This window comes from Lepidochelys olivacea, assembly GCF_965140295.1.
Source record: "Lepidochelys olivacea isolate rLepOli2 genome assembly, chromosome: 5".
NCBI lineage: Eukaryota > Metazoa > Chordata > Testudines > Cheloniidae > Lepidochelys > Lepidochelys olivacea.
The window spans coordinates 122725490-122743947 of NC_140415.1; the positions used below are offsets into that span (position 1 = coordinate 122725490).

Consider the following 18458-nt stretch of genomic DNA (forward strand, 5'->3'; position numbering starts at 1 on the left):
GAAACCCAATCCAGCCCACTTCAGCAGGGCCTGCATAAACCCCACTGCCCTAATTACAACTAGATAGACACACTTCAGGTGGTTTCTTTTGCACACTTTTTAACATCTTAGAATTAGGATCACATATAGTTTGTGTGTTCCTCTGTAAGAAACATCATTCTTGAGTCTGTGCTACCAAAAAATAAAGGTTCTACGGAAAAACACTCTGGAAACAATGGACATAAAGATCAGCCGCTATATTTAAAGTTAACGGAGTTTCTCTGGGTTACGCTGATGTCCCAGAGGAGAATTTGTTCTCCCATAAGGTTTTAAGCAAATGTATCGCAAAGCATAGTGTACAGCAGTCGTGCCATTTGTGTGGGTGCCACAGTAATACCAAAGCAAACCCCCCCAACCACATCTCACAAATCATAAAAACAATAATCCCCACCCTGTATCACTTAGCAACAAATTGTTACTACGCATCACCAGTTAAAACTGTAGATATAAGTAATGGTGCAGAGGCACTTACCACCATCCTGGTGTGAGAAGCTCTGTAAAGACACAAATATGGGGATCAGTTAAGCCTTCATGTGATGTGAAGCCTCCAAGTTTTTCCTCTAGAATTATCTTGTGTTTGCTGACTGCCTCTTTGAGGCTTATAAAGTGGGAGAGAACTATTGAGCTCTAAGGCTATATGTCTACACACTAATATCAGCAGCGGCTAGGGAATGCATAACTACACGCTGCAGTGAAAAGCAGACTGTGCGTAGCAATATGTGAAATACTCGAGCAAGGGGGAAGCAGTGGGGAAAAGACTCAGCCTTTCCCAGCTGCCTCTTGCCCTGCCAGAGCCTTTCCCCCACCATCGCAGTCTTTCCCTGCAGTGGGGAAGAGCTCCACCCCCGGGACACCACGCTGCTAAAACCAGCAGTGTAAACAAGGAGCTATGGCTTGGGTGAATAGAGAGTTGTGCAGAGTATGTACTCACATATGTACCCACACCCTGCAGGTGTGACTTTCCTCACCTATGCCATGTGTTGCCAGCTACACTGCTATTCACACCAATGAGGGGAGGGGCACCTGTGTACATAGTCTACACACTGCCAACAGAAGTGTGAAGAGCAATGTACCTTGAGCTGGGCGGTGAGAGGAGAGGGATACTTAGTGTCATTGACATGACAATACCTGTTGGTCAAGCAATGTTCAAGAGTGTGGAATGTGGTCTGGATCCTCAGCTGGAGGATACCACAATGGAGCGAGCCCAATGAAGGGAAGAATACACACCCAGCTGCTATAGGAGAGATTGTCTATGTACAGGTACACTTCTGGACTGGCTGAGGGGGACACTTTTTATTATCTGGCTGCTGTCTCCTTAAGAGTGGCTGCAGGATTCCTGTACTTTCACTCCAGTGAAATGGAGAGCTCCCCACCTCTCCCCGAACTTCAACGGCACATCCTAAAAAAGCCGATGAAGTCCAGCACTCTTTGCAAAGGCAGGTGAGTAGCAAAATAACCCGCCCTAGACAGGTGGGTTTGAAAGCTCTGGAATTTGTTTGATCTTGCTCAGTCCACATCTTATTAGACTCTCCACAGCTATTCTCCCACCGTGCAAAGGCACATAACACTGCAAAAGCTGCTTTCAATCAGTATTACACCATGGCTTCACTCTCTTTGAGACTGAATCTTTTTTTGTACCTTTTGAAAGTCCTCAAAGGATTTCTCTGTCTCCTTTAGTTTCTCCAAGATGATTTGCTCTTTGGCAGATATCTGGGATTCTTCACTTTCTAGCGTCTCTATTTCTTGTTCCAGCCTGAAAGACATGGAAAAACCATCCATCATTTATTGCAGTGGCATACTAGATATCTGAAGGCAGCATCAACCTGGGAAGTGAGCATTGGCTTCCTAGCTGCAAAGGAATTAATCAGGATCTTAAATAGGTCAGAAGACAGTGGGAGAATTTCAAAATCTTGTTCAAAAATGTTTTTTTGGCATAGTAGGAGGTTAGAGGGAAGACAGGGCTTAGAGCGTTTGTGGTATGGAAAGGTCTACGTCAAAAAGATGGGAATTTTGGATATGATCGACTTGTCTCAGAACATTTGTCTGTTAATTTAACCCCCCCCCCGCCTCCTTCTCCATTTTGGAAATCTCAGTGGGGCAGGTATATAAACATGCAATAATACTTGGAGGAATAAATATCTCCAAATCCTTCCACACCATATAGGACGGAACTGGAAACAGCTGCTGGAGGCTGGCAGGGCACCAGCCCCATTGATACGATTTCCTGAGCTTGTGTGGTGCTTGTTTCCAGCAGACAGGGCCTTCACTTGGATAGGATTCTCAGTTTAAACTTTCTATCTTTCCTATTGTCTTTGGATGATAATGGGGGCAGAACCCTATCAGCCTGCAGGTAATACATACCATGACCTGCCTAGAAAAGCCCTGGAGAGTGATCCTTAGAGATGCTAAATACCCATAGTGCTCATTGATTTCATTGGGAGTTGTGGGCACTCAGCACTCTTCAAAGTAGGGCAAGAATGATTTTATATTATAGCTATATAGGGCCAGATCCCCCACTGGTGTAAGTCAGCCTCACTCCATTGACTTCAGTGGTTTACACCAATGAAGGATCTAGTTCACAATTTTTCTGGACATACCCTAACTTACATAAAACATTATCACTATTTCTGCACCATCCATAAAAAAATTAATTGCCATATTGAATGTTTGATTTGAGCAAAAGCCGAAGTCTCAAAACGGGGATGTCTGAAGTTCAGAAAGCCCATTGACTTCAGTGAGAACTATGGCTGTTCAGCACCTCTTATGGATGTAGGAGTCTCACATGAGGCACCCAAACATGAAAATTTGGCCTCTATTTCTTTTCTCGCAGGGCTACGAGACAGACATTATGGCTGAGAATGCGTTACATAGGAGAGTCAGCCCGTCACTGACCAGAGCACTCTTTAGAACACTCCTAACTCAACAAATACACTGGAAATGGACATCAGCAGAACCAGAGTACTAGTCCCAAGATGGCTAGCTCCTGTCCCGTCTTTTCCCTTGGCAATGCTCAGTTACCCAGGCATGTTTATACCTCAAAGATGAAGATATATGAATTCCCTTTACCTTGTGGCCTGATGAATTTACACTGCAGAGATGGGTGCACACATATTCATTTTTTTGCGAAGTCAGTCGTTTGCAGCATTCAGTATTACAGAGTCTGTAATGATGTTTGCTGCTAGCCAAATGATTTCAGGTGGCCCGGTAGGTAGGGAAAAAGAAAGTGCATCTGACAAAGCCAGAAAATTGCAGTGGGAGAATTAACTCCTTTCCCCTTTTAAACAAACCAGAACTAGTCAATCTATTATCCCACTGAAGTCAATGGAATAAGATGTTACTCAAGTATGAGTAAGGGTATCTAAATCTGGTCCATAATAATGGAGGGTGGTGTTAAATGCATCATTTCCTGGATACCAGCTCAGATTTCTGGAGAAGAGGTTTGTCATGGTTGATTCAAGCCAGAAGAGAAAGTTTGTTTCAACCACAAAAAAAGCTCTCAGCTTTTGCTTTGATTTTCTTTTATGGCTTAGTGGGCTGTTTGCTGTCTCAGTTTTACTCCGTGATGTCTTTTCCTCCCCCTCCTTCCATTCTCTTCCAAAGTCCCTGCTGCTTTCATGCCAGACTGCCTGCCTCCTGCCCCAGTTAAAAGAACAGTCAGGCCGATGCAACAGTAGATCAACCTCTTTCTGCACATATTGCTCTCGGCTTTCTTTAACCCCTTCTTTGATTTTCTTAAGAAGCAGTAAGAGCCACAAGGGGGAAGAAAGAAACTAGGGGAAGCTATCAGGGTAGATCAGGGAGATGAAGGGACATGGATTTTTAGTCTGACGCTAAATAAGTATGCTTGTAACAGCTGCCACCAGTGTAAAATGGCATAACCCCATTAAAGGCAATGGAGATATGCTGATTTGCACCAGCTGAGGATCTAGCCCTAAAATGGGTACTCTGAAGAGCTGGTCCACTCTTGAAAAAAATCTGTCTGGTAAGCTGAAATGCTGGGCCTCCTGTCCCTGCTCTTCCTCACTATGAACTATCTGAGCAGTGCTGGACGTTCCTGGAATGTCCAGGTAAGATGTACCCCATGTGCTGCCGAACGGAGCAGACGCATTCAGGGCAGTGACAACGTGTCACGTTCCTTGCAGTACCCAAGACGGTGAGGCACCTCGCTACCACTGGCCCTTAGCATGAAGAAGTCTAGCCTGTACCTGCCACAGGCAACATGAGCACTTCCCTCCAGGCTTCCACAGGCCTCATTCTCTGACGGGTTAGCGACAGGCTTACTCCAACCCCCAGTCCTCCGAGCATCCCCAATAGTGTCCAGCCCCATCTCCGCTGGGCACTTACAGCATTACCAAACCTGCTGTTCCCAAAGGAACAGTACAGCACAGCTTACTAGTTACACCCAGGAACACAGCTTCTGCGTAACACTCGGCACTTAGGTCGGTTTGTAGTGAAAACAAGATGAAGTTTATTTAACGAAGAACAGAGATCCATATGGTTGCAAACGGGTATATGGGAAACAAAGGGTACACATAAAACAAAGTCACAGCACACATTCTAGAGCAGGGGTGGGCAAACTTTTTGGCCTGAGGGTCATATCTGGGTGGGGAAATTGTATGCAGGGCCATGAATGTAGGGCTGGGGCAGGGGGTTGGGGTGTGGGAGGGAGTGTAGGGTGTGTGTGGGGGGGTGCGGTGTGCAGGAAGGGGCTCATGGCAAGGGGTTGGGGTGCAGGAAGGGTGCAGCAGAGGGCTCAGGGCAGGGGCTGGGGTGCAAGAGGGTGCGGAGTGCAGGAGGGGGCTCAGGGCAGGGGGTTGGGGTGCAGGCTCGAGCGCCTCCGGGGTGGAAGTGGCGCGCAGCAGGGCTAAGGCAGGGAGCCTGCCCTGGCCCCGCACCACTCCTGAAAGTGGCCAGTATGTGCAGCAGGGGCTCCTAAGGGTGGGGTGGGGCAGGGAGTGCTGCCACGTGCTGCCCTCGCCTGTGGGTACCACCCCTGAAGCTCCCATTGGCTACGGTTCCCCATTCCCAGCCAATAGGAGCTGGAGGGGGCGGTGCCTGCAGGCGAGGGCAGCGCACAGAGCCCTCTGTCCCCCCTCCCCGAGAGGCTGTAGGAACATGGTGCCGGCCACTTCCGGGAGTGGCACAGGGCCATGGCAGACAGGGAGTCTGCTTTAGCCCCACTGTGCCAGGCAATCCTGCAGGCTGGATTGAAAGCCCTGACAGGCCCGCAGGCTGTAGTTTGCCTTCCCCTGTTCTAGAGCCTAAACTTAGCTAACAAGGTGCCCTTTTCTCTAATAAGGTACCAGCCACCCCAAAATCCTTCTCACCATGTTTTTCAACCAGGAGAGCTGAGACCCTTCTTTTGTGAGGCCAAGACAGCTCACAGCCTGCCTCCCCTGATGAGGGATAACTGCGGGGGGGGGTCATCTGCACCCCAGATATAGTTCCAAAAGTTCATTGTCTCTACTCCCTAAGAGGATAACCTCTGCTGGATTTGTTTTTCCCTGCAGCGCCCACAACCTATTGATCAGCATTTTGCTCAGGTGGTGAATGGGCATCTATTGTGAACTATACAATACTCACTTTGCATACACAACCAGCCAGAGAGAGAGAAGCATCTCTTCCTGCCTACCTGCCAAGAATATGTGGCTCACTTTTTGGTGACCTGCCTTAACTCCCAGACCTAGAGAACATAATTTTTAGTATATACACACACAGAGAACTCCTCACCTATTTTCCATGCACACATCCAACAATGAGTATGACCATCAGTGCAACTAGTATGTAGGTCCTAGAACCCTTGTGCATCCCTGGGCCCTCTGTCAGTTGGTACAAAGAGGTTACTGAATCATGCTATTGAGGGACAACAGCAGCACACAGGTGATCTACCATGTGTGAAGGCCCATGTTAAGTTTCCAGTTTTGTCTGAAATAGTGTTACCTCATTATTTGCGGCATTCTCTATGCTTACTAGAGTGACGTTATGTTACCGAGTTATCTAAGGCAATTAAAAAGATGAAGGGAAATGGGAGAACACGTGTATTTATTTGTAATGTGTGCTTCACTGTATTATGCAGGTGTCGCATACGTTATGAGAAAGCAGTCATTCTGCTACAGAGGACTGCATTCTCTTGCTTAAGCTGTATTTTTAGCTGGTGAAGTATTCTTGAAGAGCCAGTAGCAAAAGGGATAAAGTGTGGGACAAGCCTTGCTTTGCGGTCTGTATTTCTGTGCTAATTCCAAGGCTTTGGAAATGGTGTGCGCACGCGTGTGTGGTCTGTATTCTTTTTTACTTCATGATACAATGAACACATGCAAACCTGAGTTTAACACTACACACTTACATACCATCTGTGATCTAACTAGAATTACCACAAACTAGAGTACACACACCCCTTTTATACCTCCTGAATAATTTCCTCCTGAATAAATAGGTCTTCACTATCATTTGACACCTGGGAAGGAGACCCTGATAATTTCCTGTTCTTGGCTTCTTTGTAGATTTCAGGCTGGAATTTCAAAGATGACTGCACCTGTAACGCCAGCCAAGTAAGCAACAACACAGCTTGGAATTCTGCAGGGAATACCCGAGAGGGAAAAGGGATAAAGGGATAGGATAAAGACAGTGTGAAAAACTGACTGGTTAATGTTATTGCCCCTTGGCCTGAGCAGTTTGCCAATATTTGGGGCCTTGCCAGGTTGTTTCCATTAGGAGAAGTCCTATTCCCCTGAACACAGTATGAATCAAACTGGAGGCAGTTTCCTTGTTCAGAAATGTAAGTCAGCTTTTCAAATAAGTACTGTTACCAAGAGAAGCTCTGCCTCCCGGGGCCATTGCTTTTCTTGTTGTCTCCCTGCTATTCGTTTCCTTCCAAACACAGATACAGACTATGCAGCGACACCCAGTCAATGCCCCAGCTCCTGCAACTGCAGTCAGTCTTCAGGAAAACCCCTAGGGCCTCATGGCTTAGCTTCTACTCAGGACTGCCCTGATAGTCCAGGCCTTGAAGCATAGAATGTCAGGGTTGGAAGGGACCTCAGGAGGTCATCTAGTCCAACCCCCTACTCAAAGCAGGACCAGCCCCAATTAAGTCATCCCAGCCAGGGCTTTGTCAAGCCTGACCTTACAAACTTCTAAGGAAGGAGATTCCACCACCTCCCTAGGTAACCCATTCCAGTGCTTCACCACCCTCCTAGTGAAAAAGTTTTTCCTAATATCCAACCTAAATCTCCCCCACCGCAACTTGAGACCCTTACTCCTTGTTCTGTTATCTGCTACCGCTGAGAACAGTCTAGATCCATCCTCTTTGGAACCCCCTTTCAAGTAGTTGAAAGCAGCTATCATATCCCCCCCTTGTTCTTCTCTTCTGCAGACTAAATAATCCCAGGTCCCTCAGCCTGTCCTCATAAGTCATGTATTTCAGCCACCTAATTATTTTTCTTGCCCTCCACTGGACTCTTTCCAATTTTTCCACATCCTTCTTGTAGTGTGGGGCCCAAAACTGGACACAGTACTCCATCAATGCCAAATAGAGGGGAATGAGGCCTCACCAATGCCAAATAGAGGGCAATGCTCCTACTTATACAGCCTGAAATGTCGTTAGCCTTCTTGGCAACAAGGGCACACTGTTGACTCATATCCAGCTTCTCATCCACTGTAACCCCTAGGTCCTTTTCTGCAGAACTGTTGCCCAGCCACTTGGTTCCCAGCCTGTAGCAGTGCATGGGATTCTTCCGTCCTAAGTGCAGGACTCTGCACTTGTCCTTGTTGAGCCTCATCAGAGTTCTTTTGGCCCAATCCTCCAATTTGTCTGGGCCCCTCTGTATTCTATCCCTACCCTCCAGCATATCTACCACTCCTTCCAGTTTAGCATCATCTGCAAACTTGCTGAGGGTGCAATCCACCCCATCCTCCGGATCATTAATGAAGATATTGAACAAAACCGGCCCCAGGACTGACCCTTGGGGCATTCCGCTTGATACCGGCTGCCAACTAGACATAGAGCCATTGATCACTACCCAGTAAGCCCAATGATCCAGCTGGCTTTCTATCCACATGGCTTCTAGGGTTTCAGCTATTTTGCCCCTGCACCCCATATTCTTTGCAGTGATATTAGGATATGATTAGGACATAATTATGATGTATTTTATGCAAGATAAGTCATGGGAGGGGTCACTGGAAAAGTTATTATTTGCTGAATATGATTATCCTATTTATGTGCATATATCATTTTTATATCTGACATTATGAATATTGACTATGTATCTGTATTTTAAATGTAGTTACACCTGGGTAATGCCCACTAGACAAGAAGCTTTCAGTCTAGATAGTGGGTGGGGAAGGGCCTATTCAGGGCAATGAGCCATTAGGAAAAAACAGTAGGCCTTAGGAGAAGCTTATCCCCCATCTGGTGATCTTTCCTGTGAATGCTCCAAACAGCCTGTAAGTAATGGCTGCTATGAATCTACAAGGACATGTGATCAGACCACATCTCTGGACTCCATCTTGGGATGTCAGTATTTTTGCACAGGCTGGTCTGGGAACCAAGCTTTGGAACAAAGGGTTCCCGCCCTAGGAAAAAGCTATATAAGGCAAGGAGTGACATCATCTGGGGATCTTCACTCCCCACACAAAAAGACTCCTGGAAACACCTGAGAAACAATGACTGAACTGGAGGAAGTGCTGGACCCAGGCTGAAGGGATTTCTGGGCTGTGTATAAAAGACCTGGGGATTCCAAGCTGTAAAGTACGTTCAGCTTGCCCCTTAAGAATTTGCAGCCTCCTTGTATCATCTCTTAGATAGGGTGAGAATCTGTAATTCATATCCAATTTAGTATATTAAGCTTAGTGGCATTTTTTGTTTATTTGCTAGGTAATCTGCTTTGATCTGTTTGCTATCACTTAAAATCTATCTTTTGTAGTTAATAAACTGGTTTTGGCCTTATCTAAACCAGTGAGTTGGAGTGAAGTGTATGGGAATCATAGCTCACGAGGCAAAGGCTGTTGCATATTCTTCTCTACCTTGAGGGAGGCTTGCTTGTATGTGCATGCCCGTAGCCATAACAAATGTCCACACCTAGCATGGTCACAAACTGTGCTATAAAATTATGCGATGGCCTAGTTACTGCCCTGGTCTAACATGGTTTGAGAAGAATTGTCTAGGTAACAGTTGGACTGGGAACAACTGTATTAAATTAAGAACTATCTCCCCCTGAAAGAGAAGAACTCGAGCCCCATCCCCGAGCAAGGAAAGAGATGAGACCCTTCTACACAGATACCCTGTCTCTTAGGCAGCATTTTCCTGCTTACGAGCCCCTCTTAGGTACCTCACATCCCTGGCTGAGGGAGGAAAGACTCCCCAGCTGAGGATCCTCTCTCTCTCACAGGCAGGTTTATGAAATAATCCCTTTCCACATAAACTTTGTCTTATCCTCCATGCTCCAGCTACACCCTCTCAGTCCAAGATTCCTCTTCATTTCCCTCCACAAAAATGGATCTCCCCATCTCCATCTCAGCTGGCAGCCCAGGGACCTTCTCCCACCCACAATTGGCTCTTTAGCCCCCCTTTGTTCTCCTCAGGGTTAGCCCATTCCCCTATCTTCATTCTTTGGGAGGACTATAGGCCTGCTGCCCCACAATCCACAGGTAAAGTCTTGAAGGGCAACAGAACTCAGATCATAATGGACCTTGCTAGCAAACACACTGCTAAGGGAAATCCTGCATGTAGAAAATCATACCTCGTGTGGGTGGGGCTGATGGCTGGAAAGGCACAGCAGGAGGGGAGGTAGCCAGCCAATGCTCCCTACGTGGACATTGGGAGGAGAAAGACTCTCTCAGCTCCTTAGACTCCAAGGAGGTCATGGAGAAGGGGGCAGACTCATCTGAGGTATGTGAACAGAAGGGGAGCCAAGTAAAGAGACAGTCTAGGCGTGGGGGTAGAGGAGAACAGCCAAGGATGGCGGGGAACAGAAAGGGACATCTGCATACACACGTATGGGGGGCCTGTCTCCCAGCCACCCAGAGGATGAAGTCTCAGACTGTGGGTCTCCAACCTGAACCATGGGATCACCATCTCTCTGCTGCCCTCACCAAAAAGGAGGGGCCCTGCCGCTCTGGCTTTCCCTCTTTCCCCTGCCAGGAGACAGAAATTGTCTAATGAAGGGAGTCTCTTCTCGTCTGCACCCCGTCCCAACCGCAACACATGTACGCACCGTGAACGCAGGTCTGAGCAGAATTCAGTGTGGCTGATGTAGGATGGGTCTGCCACATGCTGTTCTGCAGTGAGGATGCACAGATCCATGAGCAGCTGAACTGCTTCAGTTTCTAAAAAAGAAAAGGAGGACTTGTGGCACCTTAGAGACTAACCAATTTATTTGAGCATGAGCTTTCGTGAGCTACAGCTCACTTCATCGGAGCTGTAGCTCACGAAAGCTCATGCTCAAATAAATTGGTTGGTCTCTAAGGTGCCCCAAGTACTCCTTTTCTTTTTGCGAATACAGACTAACACGGCTGTTACTCTGAAACCTGTCAGTTTCTAAAATATAGCCGTCTCGAGCCTGGTTAGTTAACTTCAGTAGTGTAAATTGGTCCTAGAGAGACTGATGCCTGGGAAAAGTCTTGCGTATTTTGTTTTGAAGATATCATGGTTTCAGTGCTATAAATAGAGACATTAACAGCAAGAAGATTAAACTTTTAAGAAAGATTGATCCGGTCTCTTTTGTCCATGCCAGCTATGCATAAACCTGAGACAGCTCTGTGGAGCAATCATATCATTTCTGCAAGGAAGGTAGCAATGCAATGGCAATTATGAACTCTTATTTATGTATGTACGTACGTACACACCAGAGGAAAAACCACTCAGCAGCAGCAATGAGGAAAGGTCTGCTTGGCCAGAACTTCAGGATTCAAGACACAAGGATCCAGAACATGAGTGGGGAAAACAGGAAAGGCTTTATAAGCAAGAAAATAACTTGCAGGGGAAAGGAATGATGAGGGTAAATGTGGAACAGTAGGCTGTGCACTGACATGTCACCTCTACTAACTTAGTTCCACATTCATCTCTAGCCACCATCTTGGCCAAACACACCAGGGACCTGTAGGGCTAAAAGAATGAGATGCTAGAGCTTGAGCTAAAGAGGCAGGCTGTCAAGCTGAGAACTGTAACAGACCCAAAGCCCCTGGGGCAGAGGATGCAGTTCTCACTTACTTCAGTGCTTCTCCCAGGGTGAATTTATCTACCGTTAGCTCAGCGACCATCCTTGGTTCTAGCCCCAACTGGGCTTTGGACCACCTCACAGAAGCAGACAATGTGGAGGAGTCTGTTTTATTCGATGCAGGTTCTTGTACCGTTCTGGCAGAGCTGAGCTTCGAATCCTTTTGTCATAACCACAAAACCACCCATCTGCTCTAAGAGAATGTGTTAGTCCCATAGCAGGGGTTAACACCAGAGCCACACAGCTGGAAACCAAGAATCTTAAACTGCTGGACCATTTATCTATGTGCCATGTCTATTAATAGTGCCTTCTCTTCAGTGACCTCAGACAGACCAGGAGAGGCACATGGATTTGGGGCAGTCACTTATAAGTAGAACCCCCATTTTTTGGGAATATGAATTAAAACAAAAAACTTACCCCATGCTGGGGACTTCGGCAGCTCCTGTCCCTTGGGCTGGGACGCCAGGCATTGTAAACTGGTGCAAGCAGTTGCAGGGCTACTCAGGGTTAGCCGAGCTGCCCCTCCATCATCATGACAGAATGGCAGCATGGCCAAAATGGAGTGAGTAGCGCTGCAACCTGGCACATTGGGTCACATCACCTTTCACTCAGGTTTGGCCCAGCTGCCCCTTTGTCATGATGGGGCAGAGGGGCAGCTCGGCCAACCCTAGGTGGCCCTGCAACCCCATGCACCAGGTCACAATACCTGGAGCAGGAAGCCAGGCCTACCCTTGCAGGTCAGGAGCCACAGCTGCAAGGTGAGTGCTGGATGGATTGCTTTGCAATTTCCCTCCCCAGGGGGCTGCAGCTGACCCCCACAGAATCTCCCCTCCCATCCCCTGAGGAGGGACAGAACCTAACCCCTACTCATGGAGAACATGAAATTCCTGAAAATAAAATAGAAAAATTATAAAAATTAAAAAGAATTCCATGGGGCTCTACTTATTAGAACACAGACATGGTTTAGCTCAGTGGTTCTCTAACTTTTGTACTGGTGACCCCTTTCACACAGCAAGCCTCTGAGTGCAACCCCCCTTATAAATGAAAAACATTTTAATATATTTAACACCATTATAAATCCTGGAGGCAAAGCAGGGTTTGGGGTGGAGGCTGACAGCTCGTGACTCCCCATGTAATAACCTCAAGACCCCCTGAGGGCTCCCAACCCCCAGTTTGAGAACCCCTGGTTTAACTTCTACACTAGTTCGTTTCCCCAGCAAACCTTGTCAGTTGTGCCAAAACCATCAGAATCCTTTGTAGAGATCAGTACAGTTCATCAAACTGTCAATAAAAAGGGAGGAAGCTGCTTGATTCCATACTGAGCTTGAATTTATGCGCCAGAGTTGAGCAGTGTAATGCTTCTTAGCTTAGCCTTCAACCCCTCTGCAAAAGTGCCTCCTTTTGAATCTCTCCTCCTTAGGAAACTTGACACTGTGCACCTTATACTTTCCAAAAGGTTGTTGTTTACTGAGCAAAGCTGCTAATCAAGAGCTGCAAACTTAATTAGCACTTGGAGAAGGGAATAAAACCTCCAGGAGAATACGTTATCATCAATCAGTACTTGTAAATTAGATACAGGCACAACACTGGACAAGTAGCTGTGGGAGCATGTTTGTGAGGTTTCCTAAATGCATAGGGAAAGTACCTGTCTCCAATGACCAAGCAAAAGATGGTGTCTGGTCTTCGTTAAATACGAATTTGTAGGGTACGGGGGAAATCTAGATTAAAACCCATTATCATTAATTAGCAATCATGCATGCTTGTAAAGCGTTGGATGAAGAGTGAAGAATATTTGTTTTGAGTCAGTTGGTAAAATGCTTCCTGCTCAGGAAATGGAGGGTTTTGTGGTGAGCTAATGCAAGAGCTTTGACCTGGAATTGCAGAAGTTAGAGATGGATAAAAGCAATATATAATCAAGTCCCTCTCCTTGCCAAGGCAAGAGGATCTGTACGCTAACTTTGTCTAGTGTTTTGTCCAGTCTAAAACCTTAAATTTCCCAGGCCAGGGGACTTCCACCATTTCCGAGGGAGACTAGTCCATCATCTGGCAGTGCTTCCTTACACTCAGCCTGAATTGACTCTTTCTTAATGTCATTTCCTTCTCCTAGTTTTATCTCCTTGGCTCACTCTAGACCACCCTTGTATCGTTCCTTCCTGGTGTTTATTCCCTTCAGATATATGGAGCCTGTTACCAGGTCTCCTCTCTTCAGAGTTCCCCTCACACTGTATGTACATAGGGCTAGATTCTGCCACTTGGGTTCCAGTGGAATAATGCCTGACTTCGGGCTAGAGTGTAGGCAGTGTTTCTTGTAGCCCTGTTAGTCCCAGGATGCTAGAGAGACAAGGCGGGTGAGGTGATATCTTTTACTGGGCCAACTTCGCTGGTGAGAAAGACGTGCTTTCAAGCTTACACAGAGCGAGCTCTTCTTTAGGTCTGGGCTAGATGGTAAGCTTACAGACTGCCCTGAGTCAGGGTGTGTGTGCATAACTGCACGGACTCAGGAACACAGCAGACAATTAATTGCAACTCATGGTTCCTCCCCTGCTGCCCCTTCCTCTGGGAAGGGTAATTACTTCACCCCTTTTCATGAGACAGTCTGTCCCCCTCTTGGAGCCCAGCCAGATACTCTGGCCAGTGAGTGAAGGCAGAATAGGACTCCTCCCACTTTCTGTTCACAGCTGGGACTTTCAGACTTCCCTTGTCATGGCCAGAATATGGGCAGGGCCTTAATCACCCTTATTCCCCTGCAACTCTGAATAAAGGCTATGACAGGCTAGCTCAATCTGGCAGAGCCTGGCTGTCTCATAATCCATACCCTGGAAGCACCTACGTGTAAGGGGACTGTTGCCCCCTTACTAACATTCAGTGGGGGTGTTTTGGTCGGCTAGCTCCCAGTACTAAAAGGGGAAGGGTCCATGGGAAATCAGGACCCTGAGACTGATAGTCCCCAGGAACAATGGGGAGAGGCCAATGCTCCAGGTCAGCCTTAATGACAGGGAGGGCAGGCTAATCAGGGAGTCAGGAAATCCAGGGAGGTCCCCTTCTCAGTGTGAGCTGGAATTGCTGGGGTCAGACAGAGTGGGGCCGAGCTAAGGAGAAAGCAGGGGCCCGAGCGGAGCTGGGGAGCTGAGCAACCAGATCCAGAGGGACCAGAGAAGCAGCCCAGGGGGCTGGAGGCAGAGCAGCAGCAGTGCTGAGGCAGAGTGGAGGAGCTGGGGCTGGAGCAGTCCGGAGCTGGGTGTGGTGAACAGCTGGGGAGAGCGAGGGGGACCCTGGGCAGTGGGCCCAGCACAGGGAGACGCCTCAGCAAAGATGCTCTGCAGGCCAGGCTTGGAGGGGGATCGTAACCCCGACAGGGCAGGGGCGACGCTGGGAAGAAGGGTCCTACCACTTAGAGCCTGGGAGCGTGTGGCCAGCACCAGAGCAAGTGTCTGACCCGTAGCATCCCTACACCACAGCCAGGGCCTGAGAAGGAGGCCTGGGACAAACCAGGAACAGACTGTGAACTGCCCGGACATTCCAGAGACACTGTTTGTGATATTCCCTGCCGCAGAGCGGGGTGATGTGTTTCCTTTAACCTTTCCCATTTTTCCTTATTCTTTTTAAAATTAATTGTTGATTAAATAACTTGCATTTGCTTTAACTTGTATGTAACGGTCAGTGGGCCAGAGAAGTGCCCAGGGCAGAGAGAACACCCTGGAGTGGGGACACCCTAGCCCCCGTCCTAGGTGACCACAGCAAGATTGGGGGGCAAGCCCCCCAGGAATCCTGGGCCCAGCCTTGTTGGGGTCACGAGGACTCTGCCAGAAAGTAGAGTGGAAGGGGAGTCCTCGAGGGCAGGGAGGCCTCTGGGTAAAGGAAGTGGGAGTGACGACTCGGATCCTTCCACTAGCCCATTTCACCGGGGCAGTGCAGAAGCCAGGAAAGTTCCCCACAATAGCAGGACCATTCCCCCGCTTACATATGCTTTTCAAAATGGTAATATCTTCATATGGTTCCCCAGCCCAGCCTGTTATGGAAGATGAACCCTTAGGACTTGCTGTATGACCGTAGCTCCTGTGTGTAGAGATGGGGCTTTCTTTTCCTGTGATTGTCATTGTTTCCCAGTTGTCTCCCTGCCTAGAGAGATAGGGAACCTCTTATGTGTGGGATTTCTTGTATCAAACATCCAAAAATAAAATAAAGTAACTGACTGAACACTGGAATGGGTTACCTAGGGAGGTGGTGGAATCTCCAACCTTAGAGGTTTTTAAGGTCAGGCTTGACAAAGCCCTGGCTGGGATGATTTAGTTGGGGTTGGTGCTGCTTTGAGCAGGGGTTGGACTAGATGACCTCCTGAGGTCTCTCTCAACTCTAAACTTCTATGATTCTATGACTCTGAATAGCAGCAGATGCAAAATCCTTGCACTGCAACGAACCAAGCATGTAGCAATCTACATCTGTGATAGAGGTGGAACTGCTCTGTAATAATTAATGAATAACATGTTTTGAATCACCAGGGCTGTTGGGAAACAAACATGAAGGCAAAACAATGCCTCCAGATAACACTCCTCCGCAAACCCACGGGGGCTGTCACAGGACCATAGGAGACCATTGTCCCGGAGGAGACCGGCTCAATCTCCCAGGCCCACCAAACTGGTTTTAGACAAGCAGGGCCCAAGCCTCAGGAACAGAGAGAATAAAGAACTCTGGCTAAATGGGTAAAATGGGACTCTCTCTAAGCAGGGAGACAAGTGTTGGGGAGCTGTTCAACCAGAGTGACACCCGCTGGGGTGCCTGAAGAAGCTAGACCTGCTTGGCTCTGTTACAGGATGGTAGGGCTTTAGACAGAGATGCATGCAGAAAGTTTATTGCTTTAAAATACTTTTTCTCCAGGTGAAGAAGGAGCGATTATGTGACCCTGGGGGTAAGTTTGTTGTCTGGTGTGTGTGTGGGTGTGCTTGCTGCTTGACTGAAATATACCGTGTGGTCTGTTTGTTTGGGGAACCATGTGCTGACTGTGTGTGTGTTGAGCAAGGGAGTTTAGAGGAGGGAGTGTGAGTAGGGGCTGGATACATTTAACATTCCTTAAACTTTTTTAAATGTAAAGCCAAAAAATACCCCCTGATCAAAACAACAACAAAGGCAAAAGCTGCAGGAGTAAAAAGAGAATTCAGGCAGAAGTCAGCAACAGAGTGGGGGCTCCCCAGTTTATTGCACCCAATGCAGCATGTATGATTACCTGCCCTATGGGCAGGTGGCATATGTGTGCATTCAGCGCAAGGAGCTCCTGGCCCTCAGAGACTGTTTACGGGCTTTGTAGACACCAGAGTGGCTGAACTGAAGGACCTAAGGGAGACATCTCTATCTATCTATAAATAAAAGAATTTGAAGAACAACTAGCCAAAGACTCAAAAACAGCCCCCAAAAAAATTTAAGTACATCAGAAGCAGGAAGCCTGATAAACAGCCAGTGGGGCCACTGGATGATCAAGATGCTAAAGGAGCACTCAAGGACAATAAGGCCATTGCAGAGAAACTAAATGAATTCTTTGGCTCGGTCTTCACAGTTGAGGATGTGAGGGAGACTCCCAAACCTGAGCCATTCTTTTTAGGTGATAAATCTGAGGAACTGTCCCAGATTGAGATGTCATTAGAGGAGGTTTTGGAACAAATCGATAAACTAAACAGTAATAAGTCACCAGGACCAGATGATATTCACCTAAGAGTTCTGAAGGAACTCAAATGTGAAATTGCAGAACTACTAACTGTAGTCTGTAATCTATCGTTTAAATTAGCTTCTGTACCAAATGACTGGAGGATAGCTAATGTGACACCAATTTTTAAAAAGCGCTCCAGAGGTGATCCCTCTGGCAATTACAGCCCAGTTAAGCTTGACTTCAGTATGGGCGAACTGGTTGAAACTATAGTAAAGAACAAAATTGTCAGACACGTAGATGAACATAACTTGTTGGGGAAGAGTCAACATGGTTTTTGTAAACGGAAATCATACTTTACCAATCACTAGAATTCTTTGAGGGGGTCAACAAACATGTGGACAAAGGAGATTCAGTGGATATAGTGTATTTAAATTTTCAGAAAGCCTTTGACAAGGTCCCTCACCAAAGGCTCTTAAGCAAAATAAGCTGTCATGGGATAAGAGGGAAGGTCCTCTCATGGATTGGTAACTGGTTAAAAGATAGGAAACAAAGGGTAGGAATAAATGGTCAGTTTTCAGAATGGAGAGAGGTAAATAGTGGTGTTCCCCAGGGGTCTGTACTGGGACCATTCCTATTCAACATACTCATAAATGATCTACAAAAAGGGGTAAACAGTGAGGTGGCAAAATTTGCAGATGATACAAAACTACCCAAGATAGTTAAATCCCAGGCAGACTGCGAAGAGCTACAAAAGGATCTCTCAAAACTGGGTGACTGAGCAACAAAATGGCAGATGAAATTCAATGTTGATAAATGCAAAGTAATGCACATTGGAAAACATAATCCCACTATACCTATAAAATGATGGGGTCTAAATTTGCTGTTTCCACTCAAGAAAGAGATCTCGGAGTCATTGTGGATAGTTCTCTGAAAACATCCACTCAATGTGCAACGGCAGTCAACGAAACGACCAGAATGTTGGGAATCATTAAGAAAGGGATAGATAATAAGACAGAAAATACCATATTGCCTCTACATAAATATATGGTACACCCACACCTTGAATACTGCGTGCAGATGTGGTCGCCCCATCTCAAAAAAGATATATTGGAATTGGAAAAGGTTCAGAAAAGGGCTACAAAAATGATTAGGGGTATGGAACAGCTTCCATATGAGAAGAGATTAATAAAACTGGGACTTTTCAGCTTGGAAAAGAGATGACTAAGGGAGGATATGACTGAGGTCTATAAAATCATGACTCGTATGGAGAAAGTAAATAAGGAAATGTTATTTACTCCTTCGCATAATACATGAACTGGGGGTCACCAAATGAAATTAATAGGCATCAGGTTTAAAACAAACAAAAGGAAAAAGAAAAGGAGTACTTGTGGCACCTTAGAGACTAACCAATTTATTCTCTAAGGTGCCACAAGAACTCCTTTTCTTTTTGCGAATACAGACTAACACGGCTGTTACTCTGAAACAAAAGGAAGTATTTCTTCACACAACACACAGTCAACCTGTGGAACTCTTTGCCAGAGGATGTTGTGAAGGCCAAGACTATAACA

The 18458-nt window shown here is 46.8% G+C and overlaps 1 protein-coding gene across 4 annotated transcripts in view; it reads right to left on the reverse strand.

Annotated features, from left to right (window-relative positions):
* Positions 1 to 18458, reverse strand: part of PALM2AKAP2 (PALM2 and AKAP2 fusion) — a 396876-nt gene that overhangs the window by 224696 nt on the left and 153722 nt on the right. For all 4 annotated transcript variants that reach the window (XM_084628550.1, XM_084628549.1, XM_084628548.1 and 1 more), the window contains exons 4-5: positions 1678 to 1792; positions 512 to 533 (exon numbers count right to left, since the gene is read on the reverse strand). In XM_084628550.1, the coding sequence (XP_084484676.1) occupies positions 512 to 533; positions 1678 to 1792 (137 nt within the window). The remainder of the gene's footprint in view (positions 1 to 511; positions 534 to 1677; positions 1793 to 18458) is intronic.